The sequence below is a fragment of the Choloepus didactylus genome, chromosome 17 (assembly GCF_015220235.1).
Source record: "Choloepus didactylus isolate mChoDid1 chromosome 17, mChoDid1.pri, whole genome shotgun sequence".
NCBI classification, from domain to species: domain Eukaryota; kingdom Metazoa; phylum Chordata; class Mammalia; order Pilosa; family Megalonychidae; genus Choloepus; species Choloepus didactylus.
Genome location: NC_051323.1, coordinates 6702626 through 6725722, shown reverse-complemented (window position 1 = coordinate 6725722; position 23097 = coordinate 6702626). Strand labels below are relative to the sequence as shown.

At 45.3% G+C, this 23097-nt stretch overlaps 1 protein-coding gene across 1 annotated transcript in view; it reads left to right on the top strand.

Moving 5' to 3' along the window:
• The first annotated feature begins 2186 nt into the window (after nucleotides 1–2186).
• Nucleotides 2187–23097, top strand: part of TCF7L1 (transcription factor 7 like 1) — a 185499-nt gene continuing 164588 nt past the window's right edge. The window contains exons 1-3 of the mRNA XM_037806554.1: nucleotides 2187–2703; nucleotides 2803–2866; nucleotides 2976–3103. Of these exons, the coding sequence (XP_037662482.1) occupies nucleotides 2470–2703; nucleotides 2803–2866; nucleotides 2976–3103 (426 nt within the window). The 5' untranslated portion in view covers nucleotides 2187–2469. The remainder of the gene's footprint in view (nucleotides 2704–2802; nucleotides 2867–2975; nucleotides 3104–23097) is intronic.

Here is a 23097-nt window from a genome sequence, read left to right as displayed (position 1 = left end):
TTTACACTTTCAAGTGTTTTTCATCAGTGTTGCCAAACTTCCTTTCAAGAATTACACAAGGGCACGCCCAGCAGCTATAGGTGTTTGCCATTCTCTCCGCCTTTGCCAATCTGATAGATGAAAAATGGCATTTCTGGGATGTTTTGATTTGCATTTCTTCAAAGTTAATAGGTGTGGTAGGCTGACAACCCCTCCCACAGCTGCACCCACACCCTGACCCCCAGAATTTGTCAGGACTAGATGCTAACCTTGGATGATCAGGGTGGAAATGCCTTCACAAGTGGCAGAGGGAGACTGGACATTCAGAAGAGGACACCATGTGGCCACAGAGGCTGGGACTCCAGGATCAGAAGCCAGAGGAGGCCAGGAACAACCTCTCCCCAGGAGTCTCTGGTGGGAACAGAGCCCTGCCAATACCTCGGTTTTGGCTCTGAGGAACTGACTTCAGACTTCTGGCCACCAGAGCCCCGTGAGAATACATCTCCACTGTTTCATCAAGTTTGTGGGAATTTGTTACAGCAGCCGCAGGAAACCAATACAACAGGCTTTTCATGTGTTTATGGGTCACAAGAAAAAGCTGCTGACTTTAAAAATCTTACAAAAATAACACAGCGTACACACTTTAAACTATAATTCTGTTAGTGTAAAAGGAAATCTGAATGTTTGCACAGGTACTTACATATGTATGTGACTGCCTGGGCAAATGTCAGGATGGTTACTACACCATCTAGCAGCAGTGATTAATCGGGGAGAAGAGTCCAGTATTCTGGGGGAGAAGAGAAACTTTTATTTTTCATTCATGATACTACTGGAGATACATCTATATTGTTTGAAAAAGTTTTATGAGACTATGCATATATTATGTAAAAAGAAAATGGGAAAGGCATACTTGCTTGTTGTCAGTAAAATGGAGTACAAAGTAGAAAACAAAACTGTCCCTCTCCTCTCACCAGAAATACTTGCTGAAAATAATTGGTGTGAATATTCTCAGACTTTTTTTTCAGGGAGAAAAAAATATACGCATGTAAATTTTTTAAAACAAAAAGGAAATAGTGAGTGCCACATACACCATCTGTTTTATGTGTATTTGTCCCAAATTATTCTAGGGTCCTTACGTGAAATCAGTCTATGTTCTCATACTGAATTGCCTGTAAGGAAGACCTAGGACTCATTTTACCCACCCATCCCACCCCCCTGCTATTTTCAACCTCCTTGTATATGTGACTTTGTCCATGAGTGTAGGTATCTGTAGAAAGCTCCTCTCCCAGAACTATATAAAAATAGTTTTAGATATTCCCCCCTACTGCCCTCCCGTGTGATTTTTAAACTTTATGCCCTCACAAGGATTTCCCCACTTTGGATGGCAAAGGCATCATAAACTTTTTAAAACCTCCCCCGTCTTGCAGGAGAGGGATGGTATCTTAAGGCCATATTAACTGGCATTTCTTAAAGGATGAAGGTGATTGGGCATTTTTTCCCCTATGTTCCTTGGCCACCAAGGCAGCTTTGTGACCTGCTTCCGCGGCCATTGCGCGGGCACTTTTCCTTCGTAACCCACCGGATCCAAACCCTCTCTGGACCCCAGACCCGGAATTACGGACTTGTGTCCTGGTTTCCAATTATGGGGGGGGATTCGAGCAGGGGGACCTTCTGGAACCCCACCGCGAAGAAGAGCCGAAAGCCTACCTCACCTATTCCGGGGCGCCCTGAATCTCCGTGACCCCCTGTCCTCTCCATCCCGCGAGGGCGACCTGGGCGGGCCGGGCCGCGCGCTCCCAGGGACTCCAGGCCGTGGGACCGTCCGCCGCCGGCCTGCGCGTCCGAGGCTTTCCCGCAGGGGGCAGTGCCGCCCGCCCAGGCGCCGCGGCGGCGGGAGGGGGCGTGGGACCGGGGCGGAGTTCTGGGGGTGCTTTGCAAGAAAAAGTTAAGGGATGGCGAGAGGTGGGGTCTGTCGGCCCGAGGGTTGGGGGGAGGGCCGCCGGGGCGAGTCCTGGGGAGGGGGCGGTGCACGCCGCGGGGAGGCGCAGCCCGCAGAAGGTGTGAGTGGGCGGTGTGCAAGGGCGAGTGTGTGAGTGTGTGTGTGTGTGTGTGTGTGTGTGTGTGTGTGTGTGTGTGTGTGAGTGTGTGCGCGCGCCGGGCTCGGCTAGGCTTGCGGTGTCAGCTTGCAGCCGGGGCTCCGCCCTCCGGCTCCCCGGCCCAGCCCGGCAGCCTCCCTCCCGGCCCGCGCGCCCCTCCCCGGCGGGCCGGGCGCTGGGACACCCGGGCCGAGCAGGCGGCGGCGGCGGCGAGCGGAGGAGCCGGGGGCTCGGCGCTGCCAGAGGGGCCGGAGCCGCGCCGCCCCCGCCCCGCTTCCCGCCCGGCCACGCCCTGTCAAACTTTCGGGCCGCTGCGGCCGCGGGGCCGGGCGCGGGTGCGGGCGGCAGGGGGGGCTCGGAGAGCGGCGGCCCCGGCCCGCGCGGCGGCCCCACCATGCCCCAGCTCGGCGGCGGCGGAGGTGGCGGCGGCGGCGGCGGCTCGGAGGCCGGGGCGGCCGGAGGAGGGGACGACCTCGGGGCGAACGACGAGCTGATCCCCTTCCAAGACGAGGGGGGCGAGGAGCAGGAGCCGAGCAGCGACAGCGCCTCGGCGCAGCGGGACCTGGACGAGGTCAAGTCGTCCCTGGTCAACGAGTCGGAGAACCAGAGCAGCAGCTCGGACTCGGAGGTGAGGAGGCCCCCGCGGCCCACCGCCCGCCCCCCACTCCGGGGGGACCCCGGCCCCGCGTTCCGCTCACCCGCCCGCGCCTTTGTGTCTCCTCGGCAGGCCGAGCGGCGCCCGCAGCCCGCCCGGGACGCTTTCCAGCGGCCGCGGGACTACTTCACCGAAGGTACGTGCCCGCCCCGGGCCCGGGCCGTCTAGGGTTCCCCCGCGCCCCAGGATGGGGATCCCGGGTGGGGGGCTCCCGGCCTCACCCGCGCCTTGGTTTTTGCCGGCAGTGAGAAGGCCCCAGGACGGCGCGTTCTTTAAGGGCCCCCCCTACCCCGGGTACCCCTTCCTGATGATCCCGGACCTGAGCAGCCCGTACCTCCCCAACGGACCCCTGTCGCCCGGAGGAGCGCGCACCGTGAGTGCCCGTCGGGCCGCGCGGGGGCGGGTGGGAGGCCGCGGGATGCGCCCCCGGGCGGGGCCGGGGGAGTGGGGGATGGGGCCGTCCTGCCCGGATCCCGGGCAGAACTTGGAGGCCGAGTTGAACTACTTTGTGGCGGCCGAGTCCCCGCGCCAGCCTCCGGTGACCCGTGCCTGGGAGACCCCGAGGTTCCCTTAAATGGCTTTCCTTGGCGGGGGAGACGCCCTAGGACCCATCCCGGGGGTCTTCCCTGGCCTCCGGAGTTCTTTGCTTTTACCGAAGGGAAACTTGGAGGCGTGCCCAATTTTGGGGGGCGGGAGAGTCTAGCTCCACTTGCGGGAAATCTGCTTTGCCTGGCAGTTGGGCCGGGGGACCGCGGTTGTACTTGGTTCCTAAGGAACGCGAGCTGGTTCTTAAGAAACCCAGTATGGGTGGCGGGTTATTCACGCACCCGCGCCCTCCCCGCCCCCGGCCCGCGCGAAGGGGGCCCCGACTTTTCTGCCCCAAGGCCGCCGAGAGGATTTCGTGGGCGACCCGAGGCATTCCTCAAGTTGGGGAACTTGGCTTTATCCCGCTTTGTTGCGGGCTTTTCTCATTTAAAGCGAGCGCTGCGACCCTTTAAACCTGTGAATGGGAGCGCTTTGTTGTGGGGCCGCTGCCATTTAGAGCGGTGATTAAGCAAATTGACCGGGCCCCAGACGACGTGCAAATGAGGGCGGATTCCATCGCCCCCTCTCTGGGCCCGAGCTCCAGCTCCCCCCACCCCCACCCCCACCCCGCTTTGCCCGTGCCCGGGCGCAGTCCGGAGCCGCCGGGACTTTTGTGTCCCCGGAGCCGCCTCCCCACTCCCTGGGGCCCCAGCCCAGGTGCTCGGGCTGACGGCACATGGAGGGCTTGTGCCCACCTAGTAGGGGCCAGTCCACTGCGCGCTGCTCCTGCTGGCGCGAGGCGCACCGGAGCGGAGCTCTTTGCTTCCCGCCCTGCTCCCCGGTGCCCTCGGGCTTTCTGGACTAGGGGGTGGGGGGGGTGGGGGGATACTTTAGGAGCGGGCGGGAGCAAACCCACACTAAGCCGAGGATGTCCTAAAGGGTCGCCGGAGAAACGCTCGGTGCTGTTGTGGAGCGATGGTCGGTGGGGGCGCTCTCCCTTCCAGGTGGGGTGTCGGGGCAGGGGGCTGCCTGCGGACCGCGGCGAAGCGCGAGGGCGGGGGACCACGCAGCCCGCACCTTTAGAACAGGGTAGGCTCCCGCAGCTTGGGTCCCTTCTGGGCGGGAGCATCTGACAAAGTTCAGAATCTAAATGTGACTTTTGAGGTGAAAGCTGATGGCTTTTAGTTGTTGCTGTTTTTCGTCCATATTAAAAGGAAAAAGGTGCAGGGAAAAGTGCGAAACAAGCTGCTGCAACTTGATGTTGTCTCGGCTCATGGCCTCCCGTGCCTGCAGATGCAGCTCAGTTCTGAAAGATGTGGTCGTTTCTGCAACTTTGGGGGAGGGATGTTATGGCACCCAAGTCTCATTTTGTTTTCCATTTACCATTCCGATGACTGGGAGGCGTTAGCATCTGTGCGCCTGCCCCCAGCCAGCTCCTGGTGTGCATAAAGTCACCAGAAATGTCCCAAACATGATTAGTTGTTTCCTTCTCCTTCCCCCGGTTTCTCTTGGGGGCCTTTGGTCCTTCCAGCCTTTCAGGTTCAAAATCCTGGGCGTTTTCTCTGACAACTGCCTCTCGCCTATCTGCTGCTGCTGCTGGGAAGAGCCCGAGTGGGACAGCTTTTCCCACTTTGTGTTAACCCCCTCCCTTCCTGCTGTCCTCTGCATACTCTTAAGCCTAAGCACTTGCAAATGCTGATTCTTGCTGATACCACGGATTCCTGATTTCTGGAGCCAGGCCTGCGTGGGGAAGCCAGCCTTTCCCCTCCGCCTGCCTCCGCCTGTTCCTGCTCTTCTCTGCAGCCCTTCCCTGTCCTGGACCCCACTGCCATCCCCTTTTCTAGCCTCTCAGGACCTTCACACTCTTTGTGAGCCTTCATAAGGGTGGATGTCACTCCCAGACCTGCATCTTGTAAATGAGTTCAACCCCCCAGCCTGTCGGTGCCTATCTTTGGGTTAAGTCTGCCGGGTTACAAAGTTCATTGATACACTGGAGAAGTTTCCTGCAGTTTGATCAGCTCAGTAGAACCTGTTAATTTGACCCTGCCCTTGGATGAGGATACACTTGAGCACTTGATTTTCTGGGCTATAGAGTTGAGTAATGCTTTTTCTGGGTGATGATATTAATGTAATTAATGTAATTCTGTCTGTAGGAAATCTAGGTGTACACAAAGTGGTTCTTTGTTGGAATCCCAGCCTGAGAAAATGAATGTTGGTAGGGGGGAGGAGGAAGAAGGTTCTGGAAGGGTGGAAGGGAGTTCCTGGGATATATGATCTGGTCTTTCTTTGGCATCTAGGACTCTTCTTGTTTCAACTCTAAATTGTACCCCTTAAACTTTGCTATATGTGATATAACATTGGGTAACCCCAGTTCTCTGCTGCCCTAACAATTTCTGGAAACACTGAGCCAGAAGCCCGGGCCGGGATTGGTTGGAGGTTTTTCAGGATGTTAACTGACCCTTGGAAAGTGGGCAGCATGATTGCTGCTGGGCAACAGGGTGCCCTCCGCTCTAGGTCGGCCGGGATGCTGGGAAAAGACGCCTTTCCTTGAGGCTCTTTAGAGAAGCTTGTGCAGAAGCTCCGTCCCCTTCACCTCGTGTGTGCGCTGAGCCTCTGAGCTGTGACTGATTCCTGTCCGGAGCCCTCAGGAACCCCCGGTAGCCCTGTGAAGAGAGGATTTATTGCTACAAACCATCATGCCCTATTTCATATGGTCCTTTCAAAAAATTATACATTCCTTCACGAGCTACCTCATGTGCCAGTTGACTAGAATTTTGTTAGGAAAATATGAGAAGAAGAAAGTGAGTGTAAAAATAATTTAAGACTAATAAAAGCCAAAAAAAAAAAAAAAAAAAGCTTGAACGCCGTTCCACTAGCTACAAAGTGCTGGAGAGGAGGGTAACTAACTCAACCACAGTGGGAGGGCTAATGACATTTTGGAAAAGAACACTTCCAGGTAGAGTTGGTGAGGGAATCTCTGAATTTCGTGTGCAGTTCAGGAATTTAAGAGCTGCTGTGCAGTTCAAGTTCCAAGTTGGTTCACGTTTTCTCAGACCATCTCAACAAAACCTGCTGCTTTTCAACCACGTGTGCATTTTTGTGTTTTTTTAAAAACTTAAAAATTGAGATAGCTTACCTGTAGTCAAGTGCATAAAGCTTAAGTGTACCTGTGTTAATATTTTGTGAGTATCTGTCTTTCTCTTTTCTGTGCATGGTTAAATGTTTATATATTTTACAAAAGTAGCATCATTTGTTACATACTCTTTTATAACTTTTTCCCTAGGACAACAATGTATCACAAACAGTTTTTCCATAACATACCTTCATTTAAAAAATAATGATACCATATTTACAACACAAAATTTCCTATTTTTAATTTCCCACTTATTTAAATATACAACTCAGTAATATTAAGTATTTTCACAATATTGTTGTACCATCATCCATTAACAAAAATTTTTTTGATCGCCCCCAATAGAACCTGTTCCCAATAAGCAATAACGCTCCCTTTCTTCACTTCCCACCCCTCCCCTGGTAACCTGTAATCTACTTTCTGACTATGAATTTGCTTACCCTTGGCATTTCGTATAAGTGAGATCATACAATATTTGTCCTTTTGTTTCTGGCCCATTTCACCCATCATAATGTCTTCAAGTTTCATCCATGTTGTGCCATGTATCGGCACTTTCTTTTTATGACCGAATATTATTCCATCGTATGTGTGCACCACATTTTGTTAATCCATGGACACTTGGATTGCTTCCATCTTTTGGCAATTGTGAATAATGATGCTATGAACATCCGTGTGCAAATGTCTGTTGATGTCCTTGCTTTCGCTTCTTCTGGGCATATACCTAGAAGTGGAATTGCCGGGTGATGTGGTCATTCTATTTGTAATTTTCTGAGGAGTCGCAGAACTTCTCCCACATGTTCTGTTTTAAGTCGTTTGTGCCTCACTGCTTCCCACAGTCTCTCCTGTTTTTTCCCTGATGCAAAGCACAAATCTGTTTACGTACAGAGACATTGTCTGTTTTTAGGAATTGTATGTAAAAGCTAAGGAAAACTTTTCTTTTGTAAGATCAGGGTTTGCTTTTGGTAAAATTCTTCTAAACCATTTCAGCTAAATATAGCTTTAGTTTCATTTTTCTCCTAAGTATAACTTGGGGTCTAATGAGAGCTTTTCACATGGAGCTTTGGAGAAGGCTCGTTCTGCATTGCTAAGATATCGGCACTTAGATTTCTGGGATGAGACTTGGTGGTTAGTGATGTGGAAGGGTTTTAACTGACATTTTTTTTTCTTTGGGTGGGTGGGTCTGTCAGGGAATGTGAGTTACTTTGTTGTAATTTTTAAAGTTATCGATGGATCTCAATCTTCATTGAGGTTTCTATTTGAGGAGAATGTAGGCTAGCACCAAACAAAAAGAACCTTAACATTTAACAAAGTTCCACATTTACAGTGATGTGCAAAGATACAAAAGGTCATGGAATAAAAAGAAAATTTTAGGAATTGACCACTGGAAAATCTTCTAGGATGGGAAGAGCCTACTTACATTCTAATTTTTTTTCTATTAGAGAAATTGTGGATTTGTAGAAGAATCATGCATAAAATACAGGATCCCCGTATATCATCTTATTATTAACACCTTACGATGGTTTGGTACATTTGCTAAAACTGATGAAAGCTCATTTCTATAATTGTACTATTAAGTATATAGTCCATGGCTTAACTTAGGGTTCAGTGTTTGTGTTGTGCAGTTTCAGAGAATTTTTAAAAAATTTTTGTTTCAGTACCATATATACAGCCTAACATTTCCCCTTTTAACCACATTCAGATATATATATTTCAGTGCCGTTAATTACGTTCACAATATTGTGCTACCATCACCGCCATCTGTTACCAAAATGGCATTCCAATTTAAAGACAACTTTTACTTGCTGAGGATGAGATTGGCATCCTTAATTCATAATTCCTCAACCTCTTCATCTGAGAACCTGTCATGAGCCATGGCTAAGGGGCTGTGAGAGATTAGGATGAATTAGACCGAATCTTAGCCCTAAAGGATTTAAAAATTGAATTAGGAAGAAGTAATTGCACAAGCCCCTACTATAGGAAGTCTGTGTTAAGAGGTAATAAAATGGTCCAGAACTCCTGTAGATGACTGTATAACAATGTAGATTACAAGGGGCGAAAGTGTGATTGTGAAAACCTTGTGGATTGCACTCCCTTTATCCAGTGTTTGGATGGATGAGTAGAAAAATGGGGACAAAAAATAAATGAAAAATAGGGTGGGATGGGGGAGATGATTTGGGTGTTCTTTTTTACTTTTATTTTTTATTCTTATTCTGATTCTTTCTGATGTAAGGAAAATGTTCAGAAATAGATTGTGGTGATGAATGCATAACTATATATATGATGGTACTGTGAACAGTTGATTGTACACCATGGATGACTGTATGGTATGTGAATATATCTCAGTGAAACTGAATTTAGTTAAAATAAAATAAAATAAAATAGTCCAGAGAGGAGTTTCCATACTAAGAAAAAGGGAAAAAATCCTTTGGACTGGGATGGTCAAGGAAGGCAGGTAGAAGAGGTGGTTTTAAAGTAGTCCTTGAAAGTAGTTGTTCTTTAATTCAAAGTAATTCTTGTTGATTATTAAATATCAGATCAGTACAGAGGTATATCAAGTGAAAAGTGAAAGCCCTCCTTCTCTTGCCTCTTGAAGTGGAAGTAGAGAGGGCAAAGATGTGGAAGCAGAGAAGTTCAGGACCCTGGGGGTATATGCCAGTTTGAATGTATTATGTCCCCCCAAAACGCCATTATCTTTGGTGCAGTCTTGTGTGGGCAGATGTGTAAATGTTGATTAGATTGAAATTCTTTGATTGAATGTTTCCATGGAAATGTGACCCACCCAACTGTAGGTGATAACCGATTGGATAATTTCCATGGAGGTGTGGCCCCGCCCATTCAGAATGGGCCTTGATTAGTTTACTGGAGCACTGTATAAGCTCAGACAGAAGGAGCGAGCTCGCTACAGCCAAGAGGGACACTTTGAAGAACATACAGGAGCTGAGAGAGAAGCTACAGCTTACAGAGACATTTTGGAGATGGCCTTTGAAAGCAGACTTTTGCTCCGGAGAATCTAAGGGAGGACAGATGCCCCAAGGGCAACTAAGAGTGATATTTTTTGAGGAACTGCAGCCTAGAGAAGAATGTCCTGGGAGAAAGCCATTTTGAAAACAGAACTACAGAGCAGACACCAATCATGAGCCTTCCCAGCTGACAGAGGTTTTCTGGACGCCATTGGCCATCCTCCAGTGAAGGTACCCGATTGCTGATGTGTTACCTTGGACACTTTATGGCCTTAAGACTGTAACTGTGTAACCAAATAAACCCCCTTTATAAAAGCCAATCCATCTCTGGTGTTTCGCATTCTGGCAGCATTAGCAATCTGGAACAGGGTGAGACAGCTTTATTCTCTTTGCCTGGAAGCTTAAGGGGCCAGAACCTTGGAGATCTTGAATGCCCGTGAAGGGATCTGTCCTTTTTGGAAGAGGAGGCAGGGAGCCATCAAAAGTTCATGCTAGGAGGCGGGGCAAGATGGCAGACTGGTGAGCTGTATGTTTTAGTTACTCCTCCAGGAAAGTAGGTAAAAAGCCAGGAACTGCGTGGACTGGACACCACAGAGCAATCTGTCTTTGGGCATACTTCATACAACACTCATGAAAACGGTGGAACTGCTGAGATCAGCGAAATCTGTAAGTTTTTGCGGCCAGGGGACCCGCGCCCCTCCCTGCCAGGCTCAGTCCCGGGGGAGGAGGGGCTGTCAGCTCCGGGAAGGAGAAGGGAGAATTGCAGTGGCTGCTCTTATCGGAAACTCATTCTACTGATTCAAACTCCAACCATAGATAGACTGAGGCCAGACACCAGAGACTCTGAGAGCAGCCAGCCCAGCAGAGAGGAGACAGGCATAGAAAAAAAACAACACGAAAAACTCCAAAATAAAAGCAGAGGATTTTTGGAGTTCTGGTGAACACAGAAAGGGGAACGGCGGAGATCAGGCCTTGAGGCGCATATAAAAATCCCGAAGCAAGGCTGATCTCTCTGCCCTGTGCACCTTTCCTTAATGGCCCTGGTTGCTTTGTCTATTAGCATTTCAATAACCCATTAGATCTCTGAGGAGGGCCGTTTTTTTTTGTTTTTTTTTTTTAAATCCTTTTTGCTTTTTCTAAAACAATTACTCTAAGAAGCTCAATACAGAAAGCTTCAAAGAATTGAAATTTGGACACGTCAAGTCAAGAGCAGAACTAAGAGAGCTCTGAGTACAAAAGGCAATAATCCAGTGGCTGAGAAAATTCACTAAACAACACAACTTCCCAAGAAAAGGGGGGTGTCCGCTCACAGCCACCATCCTGGTGGACAGGAAACACTCCTGCCCATCGCCAGCCCCATAGCCCAGAGCTGCCCCAGACAACCCAGTGTGACGAAGTGCTTCAAATAACAGGCACACACCCACAAAACTGGGCGTGGACATTAGCCTTCCCTGCAACCTCAGCTGAATGTCCCAGAGCTGGGAAGGGGGAGCAGTGTGAATTAACAGAGCCCCATTCAGCCATCATTTGAGCAGACTGGGAGCCTCCCAACCCAGCCCAGCAGCCCAGAACTGCCCTGGGGGGACGGCACTCACCTGTGACATAGCACAGTCATCCCTCAACAGAGGACCCGGGGTGCACAGCCTGGAAGAGGGGCCCACTTGCAAGTCTCAGGAGCCACACGCCAATACCAAAGACTTGTGGGTCAGTGGCAGAGACAAACTGTGGCAGGACTGAACTGAAGGATTAGACTATTGCAGTAGCTTTAAAACTCTAGGATCATCAGGGAGATTTGATTGTTAGGGCCACCCCCCCTCCCCGACTGCCCAGAAACACGCCCCACATACAGGGCAGGCAACACCAACTGCACACGCAAGCTTGGTACACCAATTGGGCCCCACAAGACTCACTCCCCCACTCACCAAAAAGGCTAAGCAGGGGAGATCTGGCTTGTGGAGAACAGGTGGCTCGTGGACGCCACCTGCTGGTCAGTTAGAGAAAGTGTACTCCACGAAGCTGTAGATCTGATAAATTAGAGATAAGGACTTCAACTGGTCTACAAACCCTAAAAGAACCCTATCAAGTTCAGCAAATGCCACGAGGCCAAAAACAACAGAAAATTATAAAGCATATGAAAAAACCAGACGATATGGATAACCCAAGCCCAAGCACCCCAAATCAAAAGACCAGAAGAGACACACTAGAGCAGCTACTCAAAGAACTAAAGATGAACAATGAGACCATAGTACGGGATATGAAGGAAATCAAGAAGACCCTAGAAGAGCATAAAGAAGACATTGCAAGACTAAATAAAAAAATGGATGATCTTATGGAAATTAAAGAAACTGTTGACCAAATTAAAAAGATTCTGGACACTTATAGTACAAGGACTAGAGGAAGTTGAACAACAAATCAGTGACCTGGAAGATGACAGAATGGAAAATGAAAAGCATAAAAGAAAGAATGGGGAAAAAAATTGAAAAAACTCGAATGGACCTCAGGGATATGATAGATAATATGAAACGTCCGAATATAAGACTCATTGGTGTCCCAGAAGGGGAAGAAAAGGGTAAAGGTCTAGGAAGAGTATTCAAAGAAATTGTTGGGGAAAACTTCCCAAATCTTCTAAACAACATAAATACACAAATCATAAATGCTCAGCGAACTCCAAATAGAATAAATCCAAAAAAACCCACTCCGAGACATATACTGATCACACTGTCAAACATAGAAGAGAAGGAGGCAAGTTCTGAAAGCAGCAAGAGAAAAGCAAATTCACCACATACAAAGAAACAGCATAAGACTAAGTAGTGACTACTCAGCAGCCACCATGGAGGCGAGAAGGCAGTGGCACGATATATTTAAAATTCTGAGAGAGAGGAATTTCCAGCCAAGAATACTTTATCCAGCAAAGCTCTCCTTCAAATTTGAGGGAGAGCTTAAATTTTTCACAGACAAACAATGCTGAGAGAATTTGCTAACAAGAGACCTGCCCTACTGGAGATACTAAAGGGAGCCCTACAGACAGAGAAACAAAGACAGGACAGAGAGACTTGGAGAAAGGTTCAGTACTAAAGAGATTCGGTATGGGTACAATAAAGGATATTAATAGAGAGAGGGAAAAATATGGCAAACATAATCCAAAGGATAAGATGGCCGATTCAAGAAATGCCTTCACGGTTTTAACGTTGAATGTAAATGGATTAAACTCCCCAATTAAAAGATATAGATTCGCAGAATGGATCAAAAAAAATGAACCATCAATAGGTTGCATACAAGAGACTCATCTTAGACACAGGGACACAAAGAAATTGAAAGTGAAAGGATGGAAAAAAAATATTTCATGCAAGCTACAGCCAAAGAAAGCAGGTGTAGCAATATTAATCTCAGATAAAATAGACTTCAAATGCAGGGATGTTTTGAGAGACAAAGAAGGCCACTACATACTAATAAAAGGGGCAATTCAGCAAGAAGAAATAACAATCGTAAATGTCTATGCACCCAATCAAGGTGCCACAAAATACATGAGAGAAACATTGGCAAAACTAAAGGAAGCAATTGATGTTTCCACAATAATTGTGGGAGACTTCAACACATCACTCTCTCCTATAGATAGATCAACCAGACAGAAGACCAATAAGGAAATTGAAAACCTAAACAATCTGATAAATGAATTAGATTTAACAGACATCTACAGGACATTACATCCCAAATCACCAGGATACACATACTTTTCTAGTGCTCACGGAACTTTCTCCAGAATAGATCGTATGCTGGGACATAAAACAAGCCTCAATAAATTTAAAAAGATTGAAATTATTCAAAGCACATTCTCTGACCACAATGGAATACAATTAGAAGTCAATAACCATCAGAGACTTAGAAAATTCACAAATACCTGGAGGTTAAACAACACACTCCTAAACAATCAGTGGGTTAAAGAAGAAATAGCAAGAGAAATTGCTAAATATATAGAGACGAATGAAAATGAGAACACAACATACCAAAACCTATGGGATGCAGCAAAAGCAGTGCTAAGGGGGAAATTTATAGCACTAAACGCATATATTAAAAAGGAAGAAAGAGCCAAAATCAAAGAACTAATGGATCAACTGAAGAAGCTAGAAAATGAACAGCAAACCAATCCTAAACCAAGTACAAGAAAAGAAATAACAAGGATTAAAGCAGAAATAAATGACATAGAGAACAAAAAAACAATAGAAAGGATAAATATCACCAAAAGTTGGTTCTTTGAGAAGATCAACAAGATTGACAAGCCCCTAGCTAGACTGACAAAATCAAAAAGAGAGAAGACCCATATAAACAAAATAATGAATGAAAAAGGTGACATAACTGCAGATCCTGAAGAAATTAAAAAAATTATAAGAGGATATTATGAACAACTGTATGGCAACAAACTGGATAATGTAGAAGAAATGGACAATTTCCTGGAAACATATGAACAACCTAGACTGACCAGAGAAGAAATAGAAGACCTCAACCAACCCATCACAAGCAAAGAGATCCAATCAGTCATCAAAAATCTTCCCACAAATAAATGCCCAGGGCCAGATGGCTTCACAGGGGACTTCTACCAAACTTTCCAGAAAGAACTGACACCAATCTTACTCAAACTCTTTCAAAACATTGAAAAAAATGGAACACTACCTAACTCATTTTATGAAGCTAACATCAATCTAATACCAAAACCAGGCAAAGATGCTACAAAAAAGGAAAACTACCGGCCAATCTCCTAATGAATATAGATGCAAAAATCCTCAACAAAATACTTGCAAATCGAATCCAAAGACACATTAAAAAAATCATACACCATGACCAAGTGGGGTTCATTCCAGGCATGCAAGGATGGTTCAACATAAGAAAAACAATCAATGTATTACAACACATTAAAAACTCAAAAGGGAAAAATCAATTGATCATCTCAATAGATGCTGAAAAAGCATTTGACAAAATCCAACATCCCTTTTGATAAAAACACTTCAAAAGGTAGGAATTGAAGGAAACTTCCTCAACATGATAAAGAGCATATATGAAAAACCCACAGCCAGCATAGTACTCAATGGTGAGAGACTGAAAGCCTTCCCTCTAAGATCAGGAACAAGACAAGGATGCCCGCTGTCACCACTGTTATTCAACATTGTGCTGGAAGTGCTAGCCAGGGCAATCCGGCAAGACAAAGAAATAAAAGGCATCCAAATTGGAAAAGAAGAAGTAAAACTGTCATTGTTTGCAGATGATATGATCTTATATCTAGAAAACCCTGAGAAATCAACGATACAGCTACTAGAGCTAATAAACAAATTTAGCAAAGTAGCGGGATACAAGATTAATGCACATAAGTCAGTAATGTTTCTATATGCTAGAAATGAACAAACTGAAGAGACACTCAAGAAAAAGATACCATTTTCAATAGCAACTAAAAAAATCAAGTACCTAGGAATAAACTTAACCAAAGATGTAAAAGACCTATACAAAGAAAACTACATAACTCTACTAAAGAAATAGAAGGGGACCTTAAAAGATGGAAAAATATTCCATGTTCATGGATAGGAAGGCTAAATGTCATTAAGATGTCAATTCTACCCAAACTCATCTACAGATTCAATGCAATCCCAATCAAAATTCCAACAACCTACTTTGCAGACTTGGAAAAGCTAGTTATCAAATTTATTTGGAAAGGGAAGATGCCTCGAATTGCTAAAGACACTCTAAAAAAGAAAAACGAAGTGGGAGGACTTACACTCCCTGACTTTGAAGCTTATTATAAAGCCACAGTTGCCAAAACAGCATGGTACTGGCACAAAGATAGACATATAGATCAATGAATCGAATTGAGAATTCAGAGATAGACCCTCAGATCTATGGCCGACTGATCTTTGATAAGGCCCCCAAAGTCACCGAACTGAGCCATAATGGTCTTTTCAACAAATGGGGCTGGGAGAGTTGGATATCCATATCCAAAAGAATGAAAGAGGACCCCTACCTCACCCCCTACACAAAAATTAACTCAAAATGGACCAAAGATCTCAATATAAAAGAAAGTACATAAAACTCCTAGAAGATAATGTAGGAAAACATCTTCAAGACCTTGTATTAGGAGGCCACTTCCTAGACTTTACACCCAAAGCACAAGCAACAAAAGAGAAAATAGATAAATGGGAACTCCTCAAGCTTAGAAGTTTCTGCACCTCAAAGGAATTCTCAAAAAGGTAAAGAGGCAGCCAACTCAATGGGAAAAAATTTTGGAAACCATGTATCTGACAAAAGACTGATATCTTGCATATACAAAGAAATCCTACAACTCAATGACAATAGTACAGACAGCCCAATTATAAAATGGGCAAAAGATATGAAAAGACAGTTCTCTGAAGAGGAAATACAAATGGCCAAGAAACACATGAAAAAATGTTCAGCTTCACTAGCTATTAGAGAGATGCAAATTAAGACCACAATGAGATACCATCTAACACCGGTTAGAATGGCTGCCATTAAACAAACAGGAAACTACAAATGCTGGAGGGGATGTGGAGAAATTGGAACTCTTATTCACTGTTGGTGGGACTGTATAATGGTTCAGCCACTCTGGAAGTCAGTCTGGCAGTTCCTTAGAAAACTAGATATAGAGCTACCATTCGATCCAGCGATTGCACTTCTTCGGTATATACCCGGAAGATCGGAAAGCAGTGACACGAACAGATATCTGCACGCCAATATTCATAGCAGCATTATTCACAATTGCCAAGAGATGGAAACAACCCAATGTCCTTCAACAGATGAGTGGATAAATAAAATGTGGTATATACACACGATGGAATACTACGCGGCAGTAAGAAGGAACGATCTGGTGAAACATATGACAACATGGATGAGCCTTGAAGACATAATGCTGAGCGAAATAAGCCAGGCACAAAAGAGAAATATTATATGCTACCACTAATGTGAACTTTGAAAATGTAAAACAAATGGTTTATAATGTAGAATGTAGGGGAACTAGCAAGTAGAGAGCAATTAAGGAAGGGGGAACAATAATCCAAGAAGAACAGATAAGCTATTTAACGTTCTGGGGATGCCAGAATGACTATGGTCTGTTAATTTCTGATGGATGTAGTAGGAACAAGTTCACTGAAATGTTGCTATATTATGTAACTTTCTTGGGGTAAAGTAGGAACATGTTGGAAGTTAAGCAGTTATCTTAGGTTAGTTGTCTTTTTCTTACTCCCTTGTTATGGTCTCTTGAAATGTTCTTTTATTGTATGTTTGTTTTCTTTTTAACTTTTTTTTTCATACAGTTGATTTGAAAAAAGAAGGGAAAGTTAAAAAAAAAAAAAGAAAGAAAAAAGACAAACAAGGAAAAAAAAAAAAAAAGATGTAGTGCCCCCTTGAGGAGCCTGTGGAGAATGCAGGGGTATTCGCCTACCCCACCTCCATGGTCGCTAACATGACCACAGACATAGGGGACTGGTGGTTTGATGGGTTGAGCCCTCTACCATAAGTTTTACCCTTGGGAAGACGGTTGCTGCAAAGGAGAGGCTAGGCCTCCCTGCATTTGTGCCTAAGAGTCTCCTCCTGAATGCCTCTTTGTTGCTCAGATGTGGCCCTCTCTCTCTGGCTAAGCCAACTTGAAAGGTGAAATCACTGCCCTCCCCCCTACGTGGGATCAGACACCCAGGGAAGTGAATCTCCCTGGCAACGTGGAATATGACTCCCGGGGAGGAATGTAGACCCGGCATCGTGGGATGGAGAACATCTTCTTGACCAAAAGGGGGATGTGAAAGGAAATGAAATAAGCTTCAGTGGCAGAGAGATTCCAAAACGAGCCGAGAGATCACTCTGGTGGGCACTCTTACGCACACTTTAGACAACCTTTTTAGGTTCTAAAGAATTGGGGTAGCTGGTGGTGGATACCTGAAACTATTAAACTACAACCCAGAACCCATGAATCTCGAAGACAGTTGTATAAAATGTAGCTTATGAGGGGTGACAGTGGGATTGGGAATGCCATAAGGACCAAACTCCACTTTGTCTAGTTTATGGATGGATGTGTAGAAAAGTAGGGGAAGCAAACAAACAGACAAAGGTACCTAGTGTTCTTTTTTACTTCAATTGCTCTTTTTCACTCTAATTATTATTCTTGTTATTTTTGTGTGTGTGCTAATGAAGGTGTCAGGGATTGATTTAGGTGATGAATGTACAACTATGTAATGGTACTGTAAACAATCGAAAGTACAATTTGTTTTGTATGACTGCGTGGTATGTGAATATATCTTAATAAAATGATGATTAAAAAAAAAAAAAAAAGTTCATGCTGGGAAGTGATGGCACTTGGGCTTAGAAAGATGGTGTTGCACCACACAGAGGAGATTGGAGGGAGAGAACCTGGAAGGAGCTAGAACATTTAGGAGGCTCACAGGAGTCCAGGTGTGAGGTGAAAAGGCCTTAGGAGGGGTGGGATAGGAGAGACTGGGACGGGTGCCTGAATCTGTGGGGTGGGGGAGTTGGGGACAGAACGTGGACAATGTCATGGCTGACTCCCGGTGTCTGAGCCTGGGTGGCCAGGGAGAATGACGTGCATCTTTGCCTCCCAGTGCTGGGTAGGTGCTCACTGAATCTTTAGAGAATAACAGAGCCCACGGAGTTAGGCTCTCATTCGGAGGAGCTGCTGAGTTCATTGAAGATCCACTGGGTTTGAGGGAAGAGTTGAAACGGCGGCAAGTGGATGCTGTTTTCAAGGGAGCAAGAGATGAAGGTGGGAAGATGCCTGGTGTGAGGAGAGAAATCACAAAAGGAGGTTGGAAAGGAACACTTGGCAGGATCGGAAGAGAGCTTAGGTACTGCTTAAATGGCACAGAAAGAGAGGGGACCAGAAGATTGAGGAGTCTAGAGGAACTGCGAGAATTTAGCAGTTAGGAAGTTATTGGAGCCCACAGAGAGAAGCGTTGCAGACACGTGGTGGCAATGGAGGTGGGGAGTCGGAGGTAGCTCAGCACCGTGCTCCCCAACATGGGTGCCGAGGCATGAGCTGCAGGTTGTCCCATCTGCTCACTCCTCCATCAGAGCCCCGGACCAGATTCCCACAGTGCAAGCAGCCTCTGCTCTCCACCCCTTTTTACCGTCTATATTTTTACTTTCTGTCTGCTGTCATCTGCAAGATGTTGGAAAACCCAATGCCAGATACCCTGTTGAAGAAATTTGGCTGTGGAAAGAAGAGGGAAGGAAAGGGCTTTGGAAAAAGTATGTGTAGGGTATTGGAGCGGGGCGATAAGGCAGGATTGCAGATGAATGGGGAAGGAGATATGAAAAAGAAGAGATAAGGTGGAGAGCTTTAGGGAGAAGGCAGTCTTCGTATTTCATTGATGGAGGATGCTCTATGGAAGGCTGTGTTCTTCCAGTCTTATAGACTAGCCCAAAGAGTTGAAGGTGGGTATGTAGAAAAATACAGAAGCAGAGTTAGCAGAAACTGAGGGGAGTGTGCATTGGGCAGCTAGATGACTTCGATTTTCTTAGTAAAACAGCAAGTTGGCCGGAATGGGGGTCCTGAAATTATGTCTGCAGCAGGAAGTCTACAGACCCTTCCTCTGTGCCCCATTATAAAGCTGAATACGTTGGGAGCCTTTTAACTACGTATTAAATAATGAAACATTTGTGCACTGATTCAAGGTCATCATCCTTTATCACCTGAAATGCTAGGCACACCTAGGAAATTTTTCCTTTTATTGTTTGGAGCTGGCTGATTTTGAAAGGGAATAGAGATGGGATTCAAAACAGAACTTGTTTGCAATTCACTTTTTTGTTGGGATTGGATATGGGGGTGCAATGAGTATTTGAGGCTGGGAAGGACTGACTGCTTAATAGCATGTAGAAAATTGTTCCAAAATGGCTAATCTAATAATGTATTCTTGGAGGACGTTTTTAATGGTTTGGCTTAATATGTCCCATGTTTTGTATAATCTTCTCCCAAACTGGATTGGATTTAGGAGATTGGAAATAAATGTGGTTTCCAAAACCTTGGCATTCAGAAATGAAGGGAACAAGATCTTTTTCTCTTTATACACTTCTGTGGTTGCTGTCTACTGAACAACCCTGGGCATTTAACACTTTTTTTTTCTGAGACTCACATGCTACCTAAATTGACAGATACCTTTCAGGTTCTAAATTAAATTTCAAAATCCTAAAGCCTTTACATCATCTGTATAATTCCTGTAATTTTCACAGGAAAATGAACCTTCTGTTTAGAAATAATGCTTCACATTTTAAGAATAAAATCATAAAAATATTTTCCTAAACATGGCCCTTCTCAGGACTTTGGTGATAATTAAGCCCTGGAAGGCCAATTAATTAGCATTTCAGGTGCTAAGGGATGATTGCCTGGAGGCCTTAGGACAGGAAGTGACACCACACCACACTAGGAATCTTACTAGGGTTTTGAACATCTATTTCATTCATTTCATTTCTACTCGAGAGGAAGCACATGATTCCAAGTGTTCACCCTGAGAATAGAACTTAAACGTAAAATCGGCATAAACATAAAATCCACAAATGGCTACCAAATAACTGAAACCATGTTCAACCTCATGGGTAGTCAGAAAATGCTAATTAAGACCGGAATCATTTTGGGCCTACCAAATTTACAAATGTTTTGTTTTTTAATAAGACTTTTCAGCGCTGGAAAATGTGGGGTAAAATGGGCACTTTTATTGGCTGTTCTTGAAGGGCATAAATAGCTGCAACCATTTGGAAAGCCTCTTGGCAACGGCTAATAAAGTCTTAATATTTTTCCTAGCTTCTGACCTGCTCGGAAGTAGATGCTTCTCATTCCCATTTTGCTGCTGTTTGAACAGACCCGTGGAAAGTCAAGTATCTTGTTCAAGGTCACTCTGCCGGTAATCGGCAGGGCCAAGATTTGAGTTTGGTCGTGACTCCAACGTGTAGGTTATCCGAAGTGTAGGATGTAATTAGGTCCTGCTCTCGGGGAGAAGGGCTGCTGACCTTAGTTTCCAAGTTCAAAATACTAGTGAGTTAGCAGTTAGGGTGGTGGCGGGTGGGTAGATTCGTTCTTGACTTCTCAAATCGGACCTGCGAATGTACTGTCCCAAATCACCGGTTGAATAAACTGTGTGTGAGTGGCTGAGGTTGACGTTGAGCCACGAGATCACACTCGGAGGAGTTTGAAAACCTTTAGTGGGCGACCCCGGAACTCCACCATCACCTGTTACCCTGCACTTTTGGGAAATTGGGAACCGAGTGTTTTATCTTGTTAAAATCAGAATACCAAGTGTGTCTTTGCGTGGAAGAAGGTGGAGGAGTTAACTCTACTCTCCCTGCATTTGGATTACAACACAGTTTTGGTCAACAGACAAACTGGTGAACCACGTGTGCAAATACTATTCCCTTAGGGTTCATTTAATTGAATATTTTGCAAATCGGTTGCTTTCTCTAAGCTCTCAATAAATTAAAAATCGGTTCCGATCATCTATAAAAGATTATTTCAGCATGAATTGACAAATAAATACATTCCACACATTTAGAGGGGATTATTTTGGGAATTGCAGAGACTGCCTTAGTCTTCTTTCCTTCCCCAGGCTTTTCCGTGTGTGTGTGTGTGTGTGTGTGTGTGTGTGTGTGTGTGTGTGTGTGTAAGTAGAGATAGGAAATTAGGAATCAAGTAATTCAGTGTTTTTTCCTTCAGTTCCCAAATTACCTTCCAGACGGTCTCTTTTTGAAAATGGAAGCATGGTGGGAAGATTGATGAGGAGGGCTTCCGAGTGTGGTTTATAGAAGCTGGGCAGAGCCTTAGGGCCCCCTAAGCCTCTTCCTAGGAGGCTTTCTTCTGGGGAGGTTGCGCGACTAGCTAAGCCTTTCTAGAGAACAGGATGTTGCAAGCCACTAAGCCTCAGTGAGATGAATTTTCTTATCTCAACAACTGAATGGGCCACCATTTGTAGGCATGTCTATAGAAAATGTGCGGAAAAACAGAAAAGTGTAAATATGAGAGATGGTAGCTGTGATTAAGAAACAGATGGATCTGTTAAGGAAGAAAAACAAAGAAGTAGGAACAAATCACATGAAAAGTTGAACCATCTTTGATCAGCTTGGGGTCTGATTTCCAAGATGCTACAATTTCCCTCCGGTGGAAGTCCAGATTTGTTGGCTGGAGTGGTTTCTGACATTTGGAACTGCACCCTCCCCTGTAAATTCCAAAAATGATATATGAGGGTCACTAAAGCCATTGGATTTGAAATACGTGCCTTCTAGGGATGGGGTGGATGTTCCTCCCTTGGTTCTTGTGCAAGGACCGGATACGGGAGCCCTCTGGGCTGGAAGGGACCATCCAGCTCACACACATGCACAGTGCACGAGCTCCAGGAGACTGTTGACTTGGCCAAAGCCAAACGCTTATGGGTGATGGAAGCAGGATGCAGATGAGTTTTACCCTCTACGCTGTTCAGGAAGTCTCCAGCCAGCCAGAGAGCAGTGCTGCAGGACAAGGCACTCCAAAAATACTTTTTTGTCTGAAACAGCTCTTTAAAAAAAAAACATGTAACCCAGGACAATGATTCACAGACGTTTCTTGAATGTTGACAGTGTCAATATTTAAACATCAATATTAAAAAACATCTGTATCTCAGGGCACTAGATCACACTGTGTTCAGCTGTTGCCACATCTGATATTGTAATATTATAATCTCTGTTTTACCCACAAGGAAGTCAAGGCTGAGATGAGGGAAGGGTCTGGGGTCACCTCTCTAGAAGGGGATGGGGCCAGGGTTCCAGCCTTGGATGGTCTGATTCCAAGATGCTACAAGTTCCCTCCGGTGGAAGTTGGCAACCAAGTTAATGCCGAGAATGCCATTTGCAGCAAGATACAAAGAAATAGTGTGCACAAGTGAAGAGGGATAACATCTTTCTGCGTTCACTCGTTTCAGTGGCCTTTACAGCCCTTTCACTCAGAAGATGCTTTAGTTGCTGCTTCTGCCTGGGGTGAAGCGAAAGCTTTAGTGGCAGGTCAATTTACACTTTCTGAGATGGCATTAATTGCTATCTTAAACTCTCTTTGCTTTTCTGGCTCTGTAGCTCCATCTAATCTATTTCCTACCCCTCACCCCTTCCACCAGACTTCTCATTAGGCCACTCTTTTTTTTCACGAGACCTTATTGCTGGGGGTTCAGGACTGGGGTTCTGGCCTCAGTCTTCCTGGCCTCGAACCCCAGCCTGGCCGTGGCCTCGGACTGGCTCTGTGCCCCAGTACCCCAGAGTGCTCTACAGCAAAATGGGAAGGGTACATTCAGGGGCAATGAATTAACATTGTGACTGAATGGACTGAGTTTTAAAATTAGGATTTGTCCAAGGCCCAAACTGACTATCCTCATCAGAAAGTGAGTCTCTGGAATATAAAAAGAAATGAGAAGTTTTATCAAAATAATGTGTATTTTGATTGTAACTTAAAATATTTAGTGATCAAAAAGTTTAATCAATATTTTGACAAGTGAGTAATTTCCTGCAGTGATTTTTAAAAATATTTTTGTAGTAAATGAGTAAGTGGTACAGTTAGGGGAGAAGTCAGAAATGCTTAAGCAGAAGTGATAAGTATGTCAATTCTAGTACTTAGTGCAAGCTGTCAGTTTACATGGTTGTCAATTTCCTTTGTAAAAAGCTACATACCACTTTAACATAATTGTCAATTTTGTGTGAGTTCTTAATCGAATAACCTCAGGATAGGGGTGTGTATGT